Raw genomic sequence first — 19,380 nt, 5'->3', positions numbered from 1 at the left:
CTTCACTAGAAACAGCTTCAGGCCATGAAAAGCCCATGGACTTGGCCATTTCTTCAGGAAAACTGACAACCTTATAGAAAGTTGTTAGGCAACCACATACCAGCAAGATATTAATTGGTCCAATGAGTCTGTGGACCAAAGCTAGAATCACGTAAAAAGATGATAATGGGAATCATATTAAACAAAACAATCCCTCTAAGCTCCCTACCACAACCTTTCTTGCCTCTTTTAAAAGGAAATATTTACATTCCTTTTGTAAAGGAGGTAAAAAACCAAAGAAGCCAAAAGAAGATGAAGAATGGTCATGGGCAATGTCCCTGGTATCATGGAGGTACCACAGTTCTAAATGACCACGAGCATTTTAGTCACACATCAGACCAGAGCAAACAAAACACTTTGTTTTGTGGCAGATGCTCCATCTCTTAGAAGCTACTTCTAAACACAGATGGCTATAAAAGATCTAAGTAGCTGCCATCTTACCAATTTTGCTGCTGTCATTTGGGAAAACTCTGATGCTGGACATCTTCCCACTCTTGCACAAACAACAGTGAGAGAGCAAGGGCTAGCAGCCATTTCACAGCTCTGTAATTGTACAGTGACTTCTGTTAAGCAGACAAAGAGTGACTGACTCCTACTGCTCTCCTGCTGCTCAGCATGAGTTGGTATTGCGAGGGGTTGAGTTTGGTATTGTGAGGGATTGAGTTTGTTCATTTGTTTTCCTTATACTGATGTCAGAATCAAGATTACAGTTATACTGAAAAGGCTGATTCTCACCACCCGGCTGATTCCCAGCATAAAGTAGCCAATGAGCCATATGGAATTTATCAGTTTCCATGAACCATACCAAGTAGATGCTAAAAAGCATTGTACAGAACTGCATTTCCACACAACCAGGCCTGATGGATAACACCACATCAATTTTCTGTTCTTCTGGGAAATGCCCATTTAGGACAGGCATTACCTTTTCAGGACATGTCTGTATGGCACTTGGTTGAACAAAGCTCTAGATCTACTGTGCTTCTTCATTGTCATACCTGCCAGATGCCAAGTGGCTCAACTCTTTCAGAAAAACAATAGTTTCATCTTCCCTAGCATTGAAAGATACGGTGTTGACTGGACAGGGGCCATCAGAAACCTTCTCAAGGAGTAGCTGCTTTGTGTCTACTGGAATATCACCCACAGCAAAATAATAAACAGCTTCAACCTGTCATTGAAAAGAAAAAAATGGGAATTGGAAGGTATTATTTTACAGAGATGCCTGGTACTTATTCAAGCACTGTCCTGTGCTGACTACTGGTAGGAAAATTTGGTAGAACCAGTGCTTTATTTCAGATTTTCAGATCTTCAGTTCTCACTCTCACTTACACCAGTAAATCAAATCAAATCCACAGAAAATTTCCTGAAGTGAGAAGAGAACCTGGCTCACAGCCCCTGGATTTGATTCTGCCCAATACAGTCCCCATTCCACAGAAGTTAACTGAAACCAAAAAGAAGTGTAAGGAAGGATAACCATATTACTAGTCAGGGAAAGAGTCTGAGTCACCTTCCGCGTTTATGAAGCGGGATGCTATGTTGTTGCCTTGCCAGGGCCGAAAATCAGCAGGAACTTTTATACCACACATACTGCTGCTGGCAGTATGTATTTTAAGGGTAGAAAAGATGCATCCTTCTTTGAATGTTACTGCTGGTATTTACAGATAATTTGTATTTTTTTCTATTTCGCAAGGTAGAGGGAGCTTGGCAGGTTTATTATGACCACACACACTTATATTCTGAAAATGTTATTACAAGGGAGAAGCTGAAGGAATGTCCTTTAGTTATTGCTTGAGTACTACATTATGAGGGATTTGACATTACCTGCACTTATCCATCCTAACAATCCTCATGGTAAGTAAAATTCTTTTTGAATTTTCACCATAATTTAAAACAAATGTAACAACAGCTATCCCATTAACTGTTTCATCCAGCTAAAAAGCTATCTGAGCATGCACACAGCTCTCACAGATGAAACATTCCTTGGACAAAGCCTTGTTTCTACTCCCAAAGAGGCTCCTGACCTGGGGGAATGCATGCATATTGCACAACCCCTTTTCTCTGTGTTCCTCCAGATTCACGTCTTCTACCCCTGCCTCCTAAGACTGCCAATAATTCCTAAACCTGATATTTAATAAGGATTATCAATTTTCACAGTTCCTCCTGTTATTGCTTCCTTCTGCAGCTTTTCAAATGCTGACATTTCTTGGGCATAGCTGATGCAGAGTCAAGTCTTCATGAGAAAATAAACAAAAGTACTGACCACAGACAGTTCACTCTACTTAGCTGCAAATCCAGCAATAACAGAAATGTTCCACACAGATTAGTGAGGAAAGTTTAAAACCTTTCCATATACTCCTTCATATTTTGAAAATAATAATTTATGCAGCCTGTTAAACAAGCTTCGTACAAGAACAGGAAGGAGTCACAGTCTTTACCTTGGTGGGGAGGTGTGTTTTGGATGGGTGGCTCACACTTTGTGGAGTGGCACCTTTACAGCACTGCAAGTTAAATGCTGCAGATGCATCTGTTGCAGGTAGAGCTCAAAGGATTGCAATCTTAAAGCAGAGTGATCTTGCACTTGGGACCAACAGGTCATGAGGAAAGGAAATCAAGGGAGTTACTACATATGGGAAGGGAAGATCAGCTAAAGGAATAACAGGAAGAACTAAGTCTAGGGAAAAAAAGAGCTATTGTTTTGGAGCAACTTCTATTGATGAAGCCAGTTGTGAGGAATGAGTCATTTATGCCTTTGCAGTGAGTATGCAGCTTTTGCATAGGACTGAATGGGTTCTTCCCTAGTCTGCACTACAGTAAAGCTTACACCCAACCGAACTGTCAGTTATGAATTATAATGACTGTATTTAGGAGTAATTGAAGTTCGTTTTATGTTGACCACCAGCCACATTAGCCCTCCAACATCCAGAAAAAAAATAATAGGTGTCTCACTGTTGGGTGGATTTTAATTTCTGTTTATTCATATGCAGACCCACCAGCTCTAACAAACCGTTTTTTCATCCAGACAATACTGAAATCTAAATATGATCTTTTTAATTTCCTGCAAGGAAATCAGTAATATACTGCAAATTGAAAATGTTAATAAAATTTATGTTGAAGGAATTTAAAAAAACAGTCAGAAAAAAATCTCACTGTTGCAAAGTTTGTTCCTTGCCCAGTTCCTTTTTAATATTAGTTTCCAAACATCCAGGTTCGTTTGGGTGAGAACCCACCAGCACAGGGAGGCAGAAGGAAATTCAAGCCAAATTTACTTTCTCCTTCAACGTCTCAGAATGAGATTTACAAAAGAGCTGGGATTGGATCTGTGCACAGCAGTGGATCTTAATGGTAATGAAAACTAACTATTCAGGTCCACACTCACTAGGCCTAATTTTCCATTAAATTTGACTGCTAGGGAACTAAAACAACATGCGTTTTAGGCAAATTTCATAAAATACCTCTTTAAAAACACAAGTTTTAAGTGACTAACTCAAGTGATGGCATATATGTTTTATGTCTTATGACTCTGCTATAATGAATGAAGTTACGTGGCACTTTCAGAAACAGACAGACTATAATTGCCGCAATACCTGTGTGTGCTTTGTCTTTTTGTCCTGAAAGAAACTCTAGCAATAACCTGGCTTATAAAAAAAAGATTTGCATACCTCTACCATGAGTTAATACTTAAAAAAAATCTCTGTACTTATTATTTTGGATTTTAAATATAATTTTTCATAAGCACTTTGGATAAATAACAAAATAAAACCAGTTTCCCCATCTTCAAAAATGTTAATGCTAGCAATTATCTCATAAACTTGAAGCTCTGAAAGACATATACAGCAAAGAAAGTGGAAGAGAAGATGTTTTCTCTTTCCCTTAATGACTGAATATGTTGTTTATTTTGTGTACTCTAGAAAAGAAAACAAACAAGTTTCTGCATTCAAAGTACATTTTGTTGTACATTCATTTACATGAACAGGCCATCAGTAATAGAGTATGCAGCTACATTTGGGGGAAAAAACCTTTCCAATTGCCTCCATTAATATTTCTTTGCAATATTCATCAGGATGAATCACAGCAGCCAGTCTGGCACTGAATATTCTTGGATTTACTTGAGGCATCTGAAAAGGTATATAAGCTTACCGCTTCATCACTCATGGCTTCCAGCAGGGCTTCAGCAGAGCTGGTATGGCTGGCAGCTGTCATAAGGTCCAGCTTCCAGAGCCACATAACAGCAGACTTTACAGTGTGCTGAGACACAGGAGTAGATTGTTGTTGCCACTTCATAAGGTTCAGAGCAGCCCTGAAAATGACATTAACTATAAATCACAAGTAATGAGAATGATGCTGGCAAAGCTAAAGAGTGAAGCTCTGCTACTGTTACTATTCTTTCATATTTTTAAATAACAGTTAAAGTCCTGATACTGAGTCTAGACTTGCCATAAAAGAAGCAGAGGAAAAATAAAATGCTTAGAAAAATAATGTAATTTTTTAATAATTATATAATATAATTTTTATAATTATATAATTATATAATTTTTATAAGAATTTTTTTGAAATAACTGAATAAGGTCAAGACAGCCAAAGTACTTTACAAACAGTTCCTAATTCATATTTACCTTTAATATGAAAGCACGATCAAGTTTTTAAAATATGCATATGAAAATAAATGTCTTCTACAGGTATCTTTCCACAACTTGCTGCATGACTTTTGTGTCAGATCGTTTTAACTGACCTTTTTCTTTTGTAATTTTGCTGATCCTTCTCCACCTATCAAAATAAAACTTGTGATGCTAAGCTTTTTGATACTTTAATTGATGGAAGTACAAAGTACATGAGCATGTATGCCTGTGCACTTGCACATAAAAAGACAGAAAGTAAATTAAAAATTAACTGACTCCAATGTCTGTGACATTCCATCAAGCACTATTTTGAAGAGTTTCTTGCAAATCTAAAAGACAAGTATGCTTTCAAAGGTTCTTTTTAAGTAATAATTTGTACACTATGATGCCCTTTGTCTCCTTTCTCCATGAAAAACCAAATTGATGAACACAGTTATTGTGCCTAAATATTAACTTGGTTTTGCAGATCATATTTAAAGGTGATGTTTCATGTGTTTCTAGAAAGCTATGGAAATCATCTTCTGCTTTTCAAATCTCAGGTGTATCACAAGGCATAGAATTAAGATTAGGACACCAGAATTAAATCTGTAGGACAAAGCTTGAGTAAAGCAACTTTAACAATCACAGTGTAGTTGCAAGTTATCATTGTGGAACCGATTTTAAAATTATATGACCTAATGTGTGCATCATTTTTCTTACAAAATTCCATTCATTTATACAAACCCAAGCTCATAGGTTCAAACCCTTAAGCAGATAAAAATTTGTGCAGAGATACATAAACTTGAATAGCGGCTTCTATTCTTCCATTTATAACTAAACCCAAATTCATTTGCTCCTGTTAGAGAACAAGCACTTGTCTTTTGTTATGGAAATCTAGTATTGTTTCCTAGTTCTGCTACTCATTTCTGTGACCATGGAAATCTATAGAAACACAAATGACTATGCCTGTGCCTATGGCACTTGGGGGAGTGTACATTTAGCTGCAAAGCAGAAACCTGTAATGCCTAAAGACACAAGAATGCCCAGGCAGTCAGATGGGACCTCATTTTTTCACTCTGTAATACTCAGATGCTTGAAGAGCATTACTGCTGTCAAAAAGTGTCCCTGTCATGGTCTCAGGTGGGATAAAGTTAATTTTCTTCCCAGTAGCTGCTGTGTTTTGGATTTAGTGTGTAGGAATAATGTTGGTAATACATACTGTTTTAGTTGTTGCAGGTAATGTTTATGCTTGTCTGGGATATAATTCATTTTCTTCCCAGCAGCTGCTGGGTTTTAGACTTAGTATGAGACGAATGTGGAAAACACACTGATTTTTTGTATTTGGCTGGGGTTTTTTTAGCTGTTACTGAACAATCAAGGACAGTTTTCAGCTTACCGTGTTTTGCAAATGCAGAGGTGCAGAGCCAGGACACTCCCTTATCTTTCTGTTTTTCTGTGCTACATTTGTAGATGGCGCATATCAGTATTTGGGTTCTGTTAGTCCTTACCTGTTCTTCAGGACAACAATGGACTTTTTGTTAAATGGAAGTAGCAATCTCTGCATGACTGTGGGTGAAACTTGGTGAAAAATCTATAAAATTACCATTACATGAATCAGAAAAATTTCCTCTACAGAAAGTATAGTATCCAAATATGTCTATATCATATGGGACTCTTTTATTCTCCAGCAATGGGCAGACATGGACTTCTTTGTTCAGCCTGGAGAAGAAAAGGCTCCAGGGAGACCTTATTGCAGCCTTTCAGTACTTGAAAGGGGCTTGTCAGAAAGATGAGGACAGATTTTTTAACAGAGCCTGTATTGACAGGGCAAGAAATAATGGTTTTAAACTAAAAGAGATTTAGGCTAGATCTAAGGGAGACATTTTTTATAAGGAGGGTAGCGAAACACTGGAACAGGTTATCCAGAAAGGTGGTAGGTGCTTCATCCTTAACAGGGCTCTGAGCAACCTGATTGAGTTGAAGATGCCCCTGCTTACTGCAGGAGGATTGGACGAGATGCTCTTCATGGTCCCTTCCAACCCAAACCGTTCTATGATTCTTTCTGCTTACCGAATAAGGTTGAATTTGGCAATTTGGGTCACTTGTTCCACAAGTACCATAGAAAGTGCGTGCCGACATAGATCAAATTCAGTTTGAGCTGCAGTGCCAAAATCCAGAACTATGACAATGCACCGTTCTTGAATCACTCCAAATATCTGCCGGCTCTCACTGGTTAACCATTCCATTCTCTGCTTATATAGCTCAATAGCTCCCATTAGACAATCCACAAAATGAAGAATCAGTTCTTTCTTGGCTGTCAGCTTTATTTAAATAAAGGAGAGAAAGAAATTGAACAGCAAACCAAATAACACAAATGCAGACCCAAGCTTAGCACAGCTGCAATAACTGATTTGCAAGCGCCAGATACGCCAGCCAAGGTAGCAGTGAAAACAACCCACTTTTCTTCCACTATTTCAAGAGCAAATACTTAACAAATGCATCTAGGCTATAATAGAAAAGACACTGCATTTTGTTCTAATTGCTTTTCAAAAACTTTTTATACAAGCATGGGACAGTGTCAGTGGGTTGGCTGACTTGTCTGTCTCAAGACTGGAGCAATTAAAATGAACTGAACAAAATCTAAGATGTTGAAAGGGCTGCAGAGCAGATGGGTGAACAACAAGGACACAGAAACTTTGTACCTTCTTAGACTAGAATTTTGACTGGCTCTTCAAGTTTTGTACAGCAGTACAAGGGAGCACCCGGAGTTTGGTGCAGGGGCACTTCAATCTCCACCTTGTCTTTAGCATTTGAAAGGAAAATGTAAAACGTTTCCTGTTTGTACAATTATTTCACTAACAACGCCTAACATTACAGATTAACTATTTGTAGGTAGGTGCTCTGTTCAGGCAAAAAAACTAGATTCAATATTAAAATGAAAAACAGCAGAGCCTCCCTATGAATATGTGTTCACTGTGTAGAATGATTTGTGGATTTAAAAATTCACCGTAGATTCCAGAAAATAGATTTCCCCAGTATCTCTGACCCATCTAATCTAATTTATTGGCTACCTTCTACCTCCAACTACCTTACCAGGACTACGTACAAAACCTTGGAGATAAAAATGTTTTTAAACAAGAATATTTCTCATTGAGAAAATATTTTGTGCACACTTCTTCCTCTCATTTGTATTTTTCTCTGTTCTTTAATGTCAGCTAGGGCCCTGTACTGTGCCTCCTAGATACAGTCTCAGGCTGTCTGCCAAAAGAATGTAGGCCTGGGGAGGAGAACTTAGAAAACTCAGTTTCCTTCTATGACAGCGAGACTCATACAAAGAAGCTTATTGCACTACACCAATCAAACTCCATCCTATAACAAAGCAGTTTTCTTGCACCATCCGTTCACTTGTAGTTGGCCAGTCCAGATTCCTGTTTCTCTGAGGGCTGGAAAACTTCTGACTGTCCAGCCTAAATTTATTCCTGGCAGTTCATACCCATTTATTATCGGACTAGCATGCCTTTTAGCATAGGAAACTATAGTTTTTCCCTGACCCTGTAATTTGGCTTTCTGTAGGCATTCAAGGGCAATAACGGTACCCTTTGTCAGTCTTCTTCAGTCTTACATACATCAATGTCAACCAAGCCCTTTTATAAGATCAGCACTCCATTGCAGTTCATCCTACTAGCTCTACGCAGTGCCTGTTCTGGTTTGAATTACTTCTTCTCAACCTCTGGTAACTGTACACAATATTGTACACAATATCTTAAATGAGATCTCCACAGATCTTGTATAGTGGTATTGCTACCCTAACGCTACAAGAAATGTCATTTCATGGTTCCAGACATGTCCTAGGATTAAATGACATTATGTAGGTATTTCATATGGAACCGATGGGAAAAATTGAGGGGAAAAAGCCCCCTGAAATGGTTCTTTTTCCATATTAAGCGTTGTGCCTTAGAATTGACTATAGTCATCAGAAAAGCTGACAGCTATTTGCTTTAGTAAAATCCTTTATGAATTAACTCTCTCCCCTCCTGGCTTCCATGTGTATTTCTTCAGTCAGAATCCATCCTCTTAACAATGGGGCCGTCAGCAGCTGTTGCTAAGACATTCCTTGGAACAGAAGCCTGGGCAGAGATCCAGCTAGCTGTCTCTATAGAGTAGGCTGAGCCTTTTGTGACCCTCTGGTACTAAGCAAAGCAGCTCTTTGCATCGGCAATGACAGCACATTATTTCTTCTTATAATATTTCAGCATCCCCACTTGTTTTATTGACTACTAGTTTTTTTTTTTTATTAACTTAGCTGAGTATCTTCTTTTTAAGTGTTCCCTCTTTCAAGCTAGGGTAAATGTTGCTTAGAAACTGCGGTCTTGTCTGGAAAGATTTACTGCAATGCTGCACCAAGGCAAGAGCATAAGATGTAAGGAAAATAAAAGAAAAATACATCTAGCTTCTTTATCAGTGATTGCTATCACTAACAGTTTGACAAAACAGAAAAAATGATCAAAAGATAAGGTTCTTACAAAGTATGTAAATATTTCATGCCACAGGGGGACATTTTAGTCACACCACTCTGCTACGGTGATAATAACTTCTAAGTGCACCTGGAAGTTACCACAAATCAGTCACACTTACATTATACACGCTGCCATCTTGTGCTCTCTTGTATTGAGGAAACAGACCATCTGCATACCGAGAAGCCACAAGTTTCCCCAAGGTGGTCACATAATCTGCAGTAAAGATTACAAGAGATCAAGTTGCTAATCAGAAGGATTACTTCAAACAGATATTTTTCAGGTTTATGTGCATATCATATGTGTGCGAGGCACGTGCATATGCATGAAACTCTTAAAGTTAGGAAACTTGAGAAGAATTCTGATCGTGGTTTTTGGTTTTACAGTCTTTTCTGGCTCTGTCTATGTTGGGGATCTGATGGCATCAACAGCCCTTGATTACCCTGATCAGCCCCACGTGGGATTTCCACTCACAAGGTGCTCAGGTGTGGGCATCCAATCTTTGCTTTAGCTGTGTTGTAGGCATACCTGCCTCACGTTCTGCTAGTGGACCTCTGTCCTGGAGAGACCTCTCAGCACTGTATTACAGCCTTGTCCCCAGTGCTGTCTCCTGGATGAGGCTCTTAGACCTATGCCATGGCCTTGTCTCCAGTCTTGTTTCTGGCTCTGTCTACTGCTGTTCCTGGCTGCAGTCCCTGGCTGCAATCCCTGGCTGCAATCCCTGCCTGGACCCCAGATATGGCTCATCACCTCAACTTGTCTGGGACGGTCTTTGGACACTGTTAGCAGCACCCTGCTCTGCCTGTGGTGCTTAGATGCTGCAGCACTGCATCCTGGTCAGTGAGGGCACTGTCCGGGCTGCAGTTCCCTTTGGCTCCAGGCTCATTTTCCCCACGATGGAGCAGCCCTGATCTTGCTGCTCCCTGACCATCTAGCCAGAAATGGGAAACCCCCCCGCATTTAATTATTCATAGGTCAAAAAGCTACATGGGACTTTAATAAATGAAAGGTTTAGGCAATTAAACTTGTATATTATCCATTTACCTCACAACAGGACTCACAAATATTTGTCTATCAAACAAAACACAAAATCTGGAGTAGATAATGCTGCTCTCTTACACAACTAAACACGTGCAGAAGCGGGTGCAACTAAGGAAAAGGTTGCACTCTGCTCTTTTAGTAGCTAGAAATCTTCTACAGGATCTCCACTGATAGGAAAACATTAGGGGTGGGAATATTTAACGTCCCAAATCAGCTATTCTGTACAGCATGTTGTCCAGCTAAGCTAGTACATTCTGCTCCTAAAATTACTCTATGACATCAACCTTGTTTAACAGCTTCTCCTTCATCTACAGCATACAGGGTTTCAAGATCTGCACTTTCGATATTTGAATGCCCCATGGATAGAAGCCAGCCAAAATCTTAAATTATGCAGCTTAAAACAATTGCAACACATTACAATTCCTACTTCTCAGGCAGCAAGCTCTTCAAAGAATAGAATATCTTACCATGCTCTGCAAAGCACTATTCTGACAGTGATTAATAATTATTAGCAAACTCTTCCCCTCCAGCTGTCAGATAATTGCAAAGGAACATTTTTCTATAGCCTGACTTTGCATGAAAAGCAGTCTGAATTCTAATCAAATTTAACTGCTTCCTCAAAGCTGGATCCCTGTACTGTTCCCAAGAAGGCTGGCTAGCCCTGATGAACAACTAGTAGACTGCAGATTGTGGCACAGCATACATTATATTTGCCATCTAAAAATGGACAGACATCTTATGGTGTGTTCTTTGCAGGAAAAAGACTAACAGCCTCAGCAGCCCATGTTATTTCCCAGCTATGGCTAAATTGGAGAAGATTTGACCTGGAACCTAGGGTAAAGCAACAGTATAGTTGAGTAAGGAAAGCCCTCTCAGATTCTAAGTCCTCCTCAGATCAAAAGGACTGGAGTTCCTCAGTTCTCTGAACTGTCAATGTCGGCAGCTGAGGATACAGCTTCCCTTTCTGCCACAGTCATAAGATAAGAGACAACATGAAAATCTCCTCTGCCTAAACTGAGGCGCAAAATGAGCATGACCCTATACACTATATAAAGTTGGTGGGTTTTTTATTATTCTATTATTGATTTCTTATACCTTTCCTATGCTGGAATCCAATCTGTGACAAAATGTGAGATAGGGACAATTTGTTTCTTTTGAGCCCATAAATTTGAAGCCATTTAGAAGATGAAGTGAGGAGTTGTACATCCATGTCCCACTGAGTTACTGGCAGTCTCCTTTCCTTCTCTTTTGAGTTCTTCTTGGGGGCTTCATGGGGATCTTCAGGATCTTGTCTGTGTTTTGAATCAAAGGCATCTGTAGAAAAGAGAAATGAGGGAAACACATTTATACTTCAACCAAAAAATTAACTTGATTTGTCTCCTTTCTTTACCAGTATTCCATAGTACTCTGTACACACACAGTTTGCTTCTCATTTTATTTTGTTACACTGAACAATGTCCTTAATCTCCAAAGCTGCTGTCAGTCCTATACATCGCTTGCTGTCATATGTTTTTATTCATCCAACATCTCTTGTGTGCTGAAATCCAAACCTTGAAAGCTAAGTCCAGTTTGCCGAACAGCAATTCTTCCAATTCCTAAGACATCTCTCCTAAATCTTAGGAATAGGAACTCATAATAGACATTCAAAGATTGTTAGACCATGACTGCACACGAATCAAAAACATTATGCAATAAACAAGTATTTCTTAACAACTGTATGTTGAACTCCTACCATAAGCAATAGCAGAGCCAGCAGCAGATGATGACTTTATTGCAAGACTGGTGAAACTCCCTCTCCTCACATCATTTACCTCAAGTGTAAATGATGGCTCTGGCAGAATCTGCTCCAGGCTGTGATGGATCATGTGAATGTACAGGAAATCATGGATATGAAGGTCTATGTTCATTTTAAGTTCTACAAAACAACAAACATATCTCAATATCAATGTACAGCTGGCCACGCTAACTCCAGTTGAAACTGGCAGCAGGCACAGCCCAGATCCTAGAGTGGTTGAGGCAGAAATAACAACAATAATGCCTCTGTTCCTTAGCACAGAGGTTCTAGGAGGACTTTGGTATTTCCTGCTCATTCCCAAAATACTCTGCATGAGCTAAGCTGGCTCTAGCTGTTGAAATACCCTTGCTGTATCTAAGTTTATTTTCTGTGGACTTTTTATATTTCTGCCCATTTTCCCCAGCATCAACATTATCTGGAGGATGCCGGTCCCCCATTGCCCATATACTGTAAGCTGGCTGTAAATGTACCACATGGATAAACTGGTCCAAAATCATAGAATCATTAAGACTGGAAAAGACCTCTAATATCATCAAGTCCAATAGTCAGACCAATACCACCGTGCCTACCAAACCATGTCACAAAGTGCCATGTCTAAAAGCTTTTTATTCACCAGGGAAGGAGACTCCATCACTGTCCTAGGCAGCCTGTTCCAATGTTTGACCACTCTTTCGGTAAAGAATTTTTTTCAAATATCCAATCTAAACCTCTCCTGGCAGGTTATAATACATACAAAGAAGGATACTTCTATCTTTAACGGCTAAAAAATAACCTTCAGTCTAGTAGGAAACATTGAGGTCAGAACTCTTTGCCAAGATCAAATATTACAACAACTAACCTAGATACAAAGGTTGATTAGACTGTACCTCAGTTAATAATACATAAAGGAAATGAGACTGTATCTTCTGAAATCATCTTTCAAAGACAGTAGCCTTCTATATGGACAGACTGGCACCAGCTTTTTCACAGTCATCAGTCCTACAAGCAGGTATTGGGCTGGCACGCCTGTAGAGGTTGAGACTTTACCAGCCCTTCTCCTCTACTCAATACATAAGCAGCAGTGACAAATGTTAACTGTGGAGAATGAGACAAGTGAAGATTTGCAGCCATTTGGGCATTGTACATAGTCAGGCACTCTATATAGTCACTTGAACAGCCATTCCCAGTTTCCTCCTCTGAAAACATAGAAAGGCCAGCACAGCACCCCATATACAGCACAGGTGAGATTGACACAGCTTCAAAATGTGTCATACACAGCTAGCAGCGTGCACACCACAATGCTGCGAATGAAACTGGAGGCTATCAAGGAAAACATGGCATCTATGCAAAAAAAATCCTGAAATACTCACAGTCACTCCAAACAAGTATCCTAGATGGACTGCCAGCCATGACAGATCACTTGATTGGCAGGTCCTCTTTGATTTGTTCTTGAAAACCTGAGGAATTATTAGGTTTTTTTAAAAAATAACATATTCTCATGCATAGGTCAAAATGAGCTGGAGACCAGCTCCACAAGGCCAGGCAATAATAAAAGGCAGAAGACTGAGATCAAGATTTTCAAGGAGAATAATATTATAAATAATAAAGGATAGATATGACCATGTCAAAAAGGCTGAAGTCAGATTTGACAGGGAGCTCCATACTCAGAAATGGGAAAGTGGGAAACTGGTAATATGATTTGCCTCCCATCCCTCTAAATTATCATTAAAAAAGCAACAATATGGAAGTTTCCACACATATATGCTAGAAAAAATGACTGCGGTGTTTCGGCCTGCTGTCAGCCAGTTGTATTATATTCTATTATTGCTTTGCATTATACCTTACCTTTACTATAATACAATTTATGACTAAACCTGGAAGTATCTTAGATGTAATTTCATGAGGAGATTCATAACTTTGCCTATAAGACTACAAGGTGATTCACAAAGTAGAAGAATTATGCACATATACGTGTATATGTAAGTGGTATAAGGGTGAACAGTGAATAAGATAGAAGATAGGAATAGGAAACAAAACACCAGAGAAGCAAGACAGCACATATTGGCTGAGTGTATCACTTTGAGACATCATATTTTGCCATTTACTCGGCTCTTCTTTTAATAAATAAGATGAATGAATGAGGGATATTTATGAATCACTAGCAGGCTAGCTGCTAGCTATAGTCACCAAGCAGTTATTCCTGGGAAAAGCAAAAACTGGATAAAATAATAACCCAAAGACTTAGCATTTTTCCTCTTTCTTCATTGCAGAAATGAACATGCTACTTATTCCTCTGATATGGGTTTAAATACTTATACGGAAACACACAAACCACTGCAATCTCTGTCCTGTCCATGCAGAAAGATGTGAACAGTGTAAAAGGCTGGGAGAACTTTAAAAAAACAGGACTCTATTCTGCACCCTAACACCCCAGGCATTGTGTAGAAGATGCAAACCAGCAGCACAACCCCTGAATAGCCTGGGCTTGCTGTGAGCACAGTAAAAAGCAGTCCTTGCCACAGGTGAGCCATGGCAGACGATGTCAATAGTGAATGGCCATAATAAGCCACCAGAGTTGTGCTGTTGCTCTCTCAGGCTGCAGAAATAGTGCTGCAGCAGTCTCACAGTAACAGCTGAGACACATTTCCTGCAGCAGCCTGCATCAGAGAACAAATCCCAGGTTCTACCCTCATTTCCAGATGCCCAGAGGTGTGGTGACAGATTTTCCCTTGCATTAGCCTCCAGCACCCGGATGTGAATGCTGGCACTGCATGAAAAGGAGCATTTGAAAGGAGACAAGTGACTTCTAACGGAAACAGTGAGTTTACCTCAAGTCTTGGAAAGGTGAATTCAAAACCAATGACAGCTGGGATAACCTTCAGCCCAAAGTTGGAATGGAAACAGTTTATTTCTGAAGGGTGAAAGAGAGTTCATCTGGGCACCTCTACCCTTCCGCTTTGGTCAGCGTAAACAATCCGCTAAAACCTTCACCCACCACATCCTTTGAGTTTTTAGCAGATGCAGAAGTGATTACCGAGGCAGTACAACCAGACTGTCCCTCATACACAGAAATGCCTTGGGAAAACTCGTGCAAGAGGCTGCCCCTTGCCACCCGAAGCACTGAACCTCTGAGGAAAGGTGTGCGGAGGGCTGAGCTGGGCAGCTGCCAGCTACAGAAACAGGGCAGAATTATAGAGTCATAGAATCATAGAATAGTTTGGGTTGGAAGGGACCTTAAAGATCATCCAGTTCCAAACCCCCTGCCATGAGCACGGACACCTCCCACCAGACCAGGCTGCCCAAGGCCCCATCCAGCCTGGCCTTGAACACCTCCAGGGATGGGGCATCCACAGCTTCCCTGGGCAACCTGTGCCAGTATCTCACCACTCTCACAGTGAAGAAATTCTTCCTTATGTATAGTCTAAATCTGCCCCTCTCCAGTTTATACCTGTTCCCCCTCATCCTATCACCACAAGCCTTTATGAATAGCCCCTCCCCAGCTTTCTTGTAGCCCCTTCAGGTACTGGAAGGTCGCTATAAGGTCTCCTCGGAGCCTTCTCTTCTTCAGGCTGAACAAGCCCAACTCTCTCAACCTGTCATCATATGGAAGGTGCTCCAGCCCTCCGTTCATCTTTGTAGCCCTCCTCTGGACCTATTCCAACAGTTCCTTATCCTTTTTATGTTGAGGATTCCAGAACTGGACACAATACTCCAGGTGAGGTCTCACAAGAGAGGAATAGAGGGGCATGATCCCCTGCCTCCACCTGCCGGCCACGCTTCTTTTGATGCAGCTCAGATTACGGTTGGCCTTCTGGGCTGCGAGCGCACACTGCCGGCTCATGTTGAGCTTCTCATTGACCAGCACCCCAAGTCCTTCTCTGCAGAGCTGCTCTCATTCACATCATCCCCCATCCTGCACTGAAATCAGGGACTGCCCTGACCCAGGTGTAGGACTTCGCACTTGGCCTTGTTGAACCTCATGAGATTCACACAGGCCCAATTCTCCAGCTTGTCCAGGTCCCTCTGGATGACACCCTGTCCTTCTGTTGTGGCAACCGCACCACTCAGCTCAGTGTCATCTGCAAACTCACTGAGGGCACACTCGCTCTCGCTCTCTATATGATTGATGAAGATATTAAACAGCACTGGTTCCAGCGCGGACCCTTGAGGGACACCACTTGTCACAGATCTCCATCTGGACATTTGAGCATCACCTCATTTGACCTGCTGGTCAGAACTCATCTGATGCAGCCCAGGGCATGGTTGGCCTCCTGGGCTGCAAGCACACATCTTCTGCTCAGAAGGCGTCATCGCAAAACTGTAGTGGGGCAAAAGCAAAAACTGGCGCACGCAGGGCAAGGCTGGGGCAGCCAGTGGGGCCACCGGGGTGCAGCACAGCCGGGCAACGCTCAGCAACACACGTTCCTCGGGATGCACTGAGTGGAAAAAGCAGGGAAGGGAAACCGAGGCCCCTGGGGTGAAGGGATAGGGGTGCCGGGCTCCGCCGCCGCCTCTCCCAGCACCCAGCGCCCCCCGCACCTGCCCGCGTCCCTTCTGACCTGGAGACCGTCCGGTTGCTACGAGCGCAGCATCACCCGCCTCCGCCCGAGAGGGGAGGAGGAAGAGCGAGAGGGCAGAGCCGCCCGGGAGGGAAACACGGGCTGGAGGGGGGATGGGTGAGGGCTTTAACCGGGGGGCCCTGCTCTGATGTGAGAATTCATTGATTAGTTTTGCTGCTGCTGGTTTGTATGTTTCATTATCTCGTCATATAAATCTATCTCGTATCGAGAGAGAACATATGAATAACCTGAAAGAACAAACACCCTCTTAAAGTTGTAAGAATGTATTGAGACACTTCATTGTCTTTTAAGATGTAGCTGGTTTAGGTCAAGCGATAACCTGTCTTAGGGCTGCGAGAATTTATTGGTGTGCTTAATTGATAGGCTGAGAGAGTTTGGGTTGTTCAGCCTGAAGAACAGAAGGCTCTAAGAAGTCCTTATAGCGACCTTCCAGTACCTGAAGGGGCTACAAGAAAGCTGGGGAAGGACTGTTCATAAAGGCTTGTGGTGACAGGATGAGGGGCAATGGGTATAAACTGGAGAGGGGCAGATTTAGACTAGACATAAGGAAAAATTTCTTCACCATGAGAGTGGTGAGGCACTGGCACAGGTTGCCCAGGGGAGCTGTGGCTGCCCCATTCCTGGAGGTGTTCAAGGCCAGGTTGGATGGGGCCTTGGGCAGCCTGATCCAGTGGGAGGTGTCCCTGCCCATGGCAGGGGGGGAGTTGGAACGGATGATCTTTAAGATCCCTTCCAACCCAAACTGTTCTACGATTCTATGATTCTATGAATTGACTTGTAAGATGTAGTTGTCTTGAGTCAGGAGATAACCTGAAGGGAGTCTCCAGACATGGTTGGATAACCAAAAAAAATAAACATTCTTTGGGGACTTACACAGTTCTTTGTCTAAAAATAGTATATTTACCTAATGCTTTTTTAAGATGGGATGCCTTTTTTTAGAAGGGCATCCGATTCAGCGCTGAATTATAAACTACAAGTACTATTGCCTTTGCTTCAAAGACTTCGTCCTTTTCAATATTTTACCAGTAAATAAGTGTTTCTCACACTGTGCCACTGCTGCGGGGTGTAAATGAAGAATATAAATTCATTGCCAACAGAGGCCACAGCAGCAACCTAAGATCAGCACCTGCTCTAGCTGAACCTGCTTCAGCGAGGGGTGGGTGTTGCACCAGATGATCTCCTGAGGTCCCTTCCAACCCCAACCATTCTGTGTTCTTGTCACTCATTTCTTTAGGAGCCAAAAAACCCCAAGACAACTTGGAGAGCCACAGAAATCTATATATAGTGGATTTGTGTTTTCTCGTCTTGTTAATTCATAACTTAGATTAAGCCATTGACAATATTTATACTAAGAACAGCCTCCTGTCCTTTGTTTAAGTCAGAGGAGTGATCCATGCTGCCGGGGAATTACCATGCTCCTGGAGAAGCTTAACTGAAAATTATTCTGCTCTAGTAATATATACAAAAAGATGTGTGTCATAAACCTGAACTTGATTTTAAACAGTTCCCATTTATTCAGGTAGCCAGAAACCTAGGTTTGCAGTGTTTGGGCTGTAAATGTTTGTGAGCATAGTTTCCAGCTGAGAAACAAATAGCGCTGAGCTCTGCACTTCCTCTGCTTTGCTTTGGTCTACTATGCAATCACAAAGTAATAAACGATCGGTGGCTTTGTAGAATCAACTGACCAGTGTTATCTATGAACTGATGTTCAGATGGAAACACACACCCCCAGGCACAGACGGGTCTGTCCAGCGGCGTGCCAAAGCATTGCTTCAGCCCTTTGAGATGGCTTAGGTAAATAGAGATAGGAAAGAAAAGTTCCTTATAGGGCATTCAATTGGGATGGGAACACAGCTTTCTGGAGTTCCAGCGTCTGGTACAGTTGGAACCAAGTGCTTAAAGACTAACCTGGGCACAGCAAGTCATTCAGGATTGCACAATTGTTCCTCTGAGGTGTAGAAAAGGCATTTATTTCTCAGGCATGAAACAGATTCCCATAATATCTTTGAAAGTAGTAGGTGCAGCATGGTCTCTGAACCCTTTCAGACATCACAACAGCCGTAGTGCAAGCTTCTTTAAGGAGCCAGGTTTAGGGGGCAGGGAACTTTTAAAATTTCTCTTGTAAGTGCAAGTACAATAGATTTTATAAGTAGGTGCCCCAAAATCAATCTAGTCAAACTCCTGCTGTGTTTTGCTGCTTCCAGCAACAGAATCTTTTTTACCAGACACCTACAATGCCTCACTTGGGTCACTTTTTCTATACTATAAATAATGAGCCCTTGTCTCCTCGTGCCTAAATGTCTATAAATGTAGTAATTATAAGATTAAAAAAGTTATTATAGGTGCTGTAACTTCTCTGCAAAGAGCCTGCCAGAAACATTCACTCTAGACTTGGCTATGTTGAACAAAAAGTGTTGCAAGAAAATATTCCTTACAATGCTTTGAACTGCAGTGCTTTTACCCGACAAGCCCAAGGGCAAAGGCTGGCAAATGCAAATCTACTTCTAACTCTTACAGGCTCCGTGATCAACTGGCTGTCTTCCTTAGTTAAAGTTTTTTGGAAAAGGAGGTGATCTTTGCACATCAAATAAGCAGTGTTCCAGGTTCACATTGAAGCCTTGCCTTGGCCACTGCCTGCCCTGTGGAAAATGAGGAATGTGTTGTCCAGATGCTGCCTGCTGAATGAGGCAAGGCTGAATAATAAAGGAGGTGGGGACTCAAGTAACTAGGAAGTGGGAATTCACTCCTTGTACTGGGGTGATAAAAATAAATCTTGAGCCACTCTGTCATCTGACCTTTAGGCTGAATGACGAAGCAGTATTGATGGGTAGAAAACACAT

The 19,380-nt window shown here is 41.4% G+C and overlaps 1 protein-coding gene across 1 annotated transcript in view; it reads right to left on the bottom strand.

The window, feature by feature from the left end:
- VWA3B (von Willebrand factor A domain containing 3B) overlaps positions 1 to 16,568 on the bottom strand; it is a 70,937-nt gene extending 54,369 nt beyond the window's left edge. The window contains exons 1-7 of the mRNA XM_054057041.1: positions 16,520 to 16,568; positions 13,331 to 13,417; positions 11,282 to 11,500; positions 9,267 to 9,361; positions 6,702 to 6,952; positions 4,174 to 4,333; positions 1,035 to 1,204 (exon numbers count right to left, since the gene is read on the bottom strand). Of these exons, the coding sequence (XP_053913016.1) occupies positions 1,035 to 1,204; positions 4,174 to 4,333; positions 6,702 to 6,952; positions 9,267 to 9,361; positions 11,282 to 11,500; positions 13,331 to 13,370 (935 nt within the window). The 5' untranslated portion in view covers positions 13,371 to 13,417; positions 16,520 to 16,568. The remainder of the gene's footprint in view (positions 1 to 1,034; positions 1,205 to 4,173; positions 4,334 to 6,701; positions 6,953 to 9,266; positions 9,362 to 11,281; positions 11,501 to 13,330; positions 13,418 to 16,519) is intronic.
- Between the last annotated feature and the right edge of the window lie 2,812 nt (positions 16,569 to 19,380).

The sequence above is a fragment of the Cuculus canorus genome, chromosome 1, assembly GCF_017976375.1.
Source record: "Cuculus canorus isolate bCucCan1 chromosome 1, bCucCan1.pri, whole genome shotgun sequence".
Lineage (NCBI taxonomy): Eukaryota > Metazoa > Chordata > Aves > Cuculiformes > Cuculidae > Cuculus > Cuculus canorus.
This window is presented reverse-complemented; position numbering and strand designations above follow the sequence as displayed.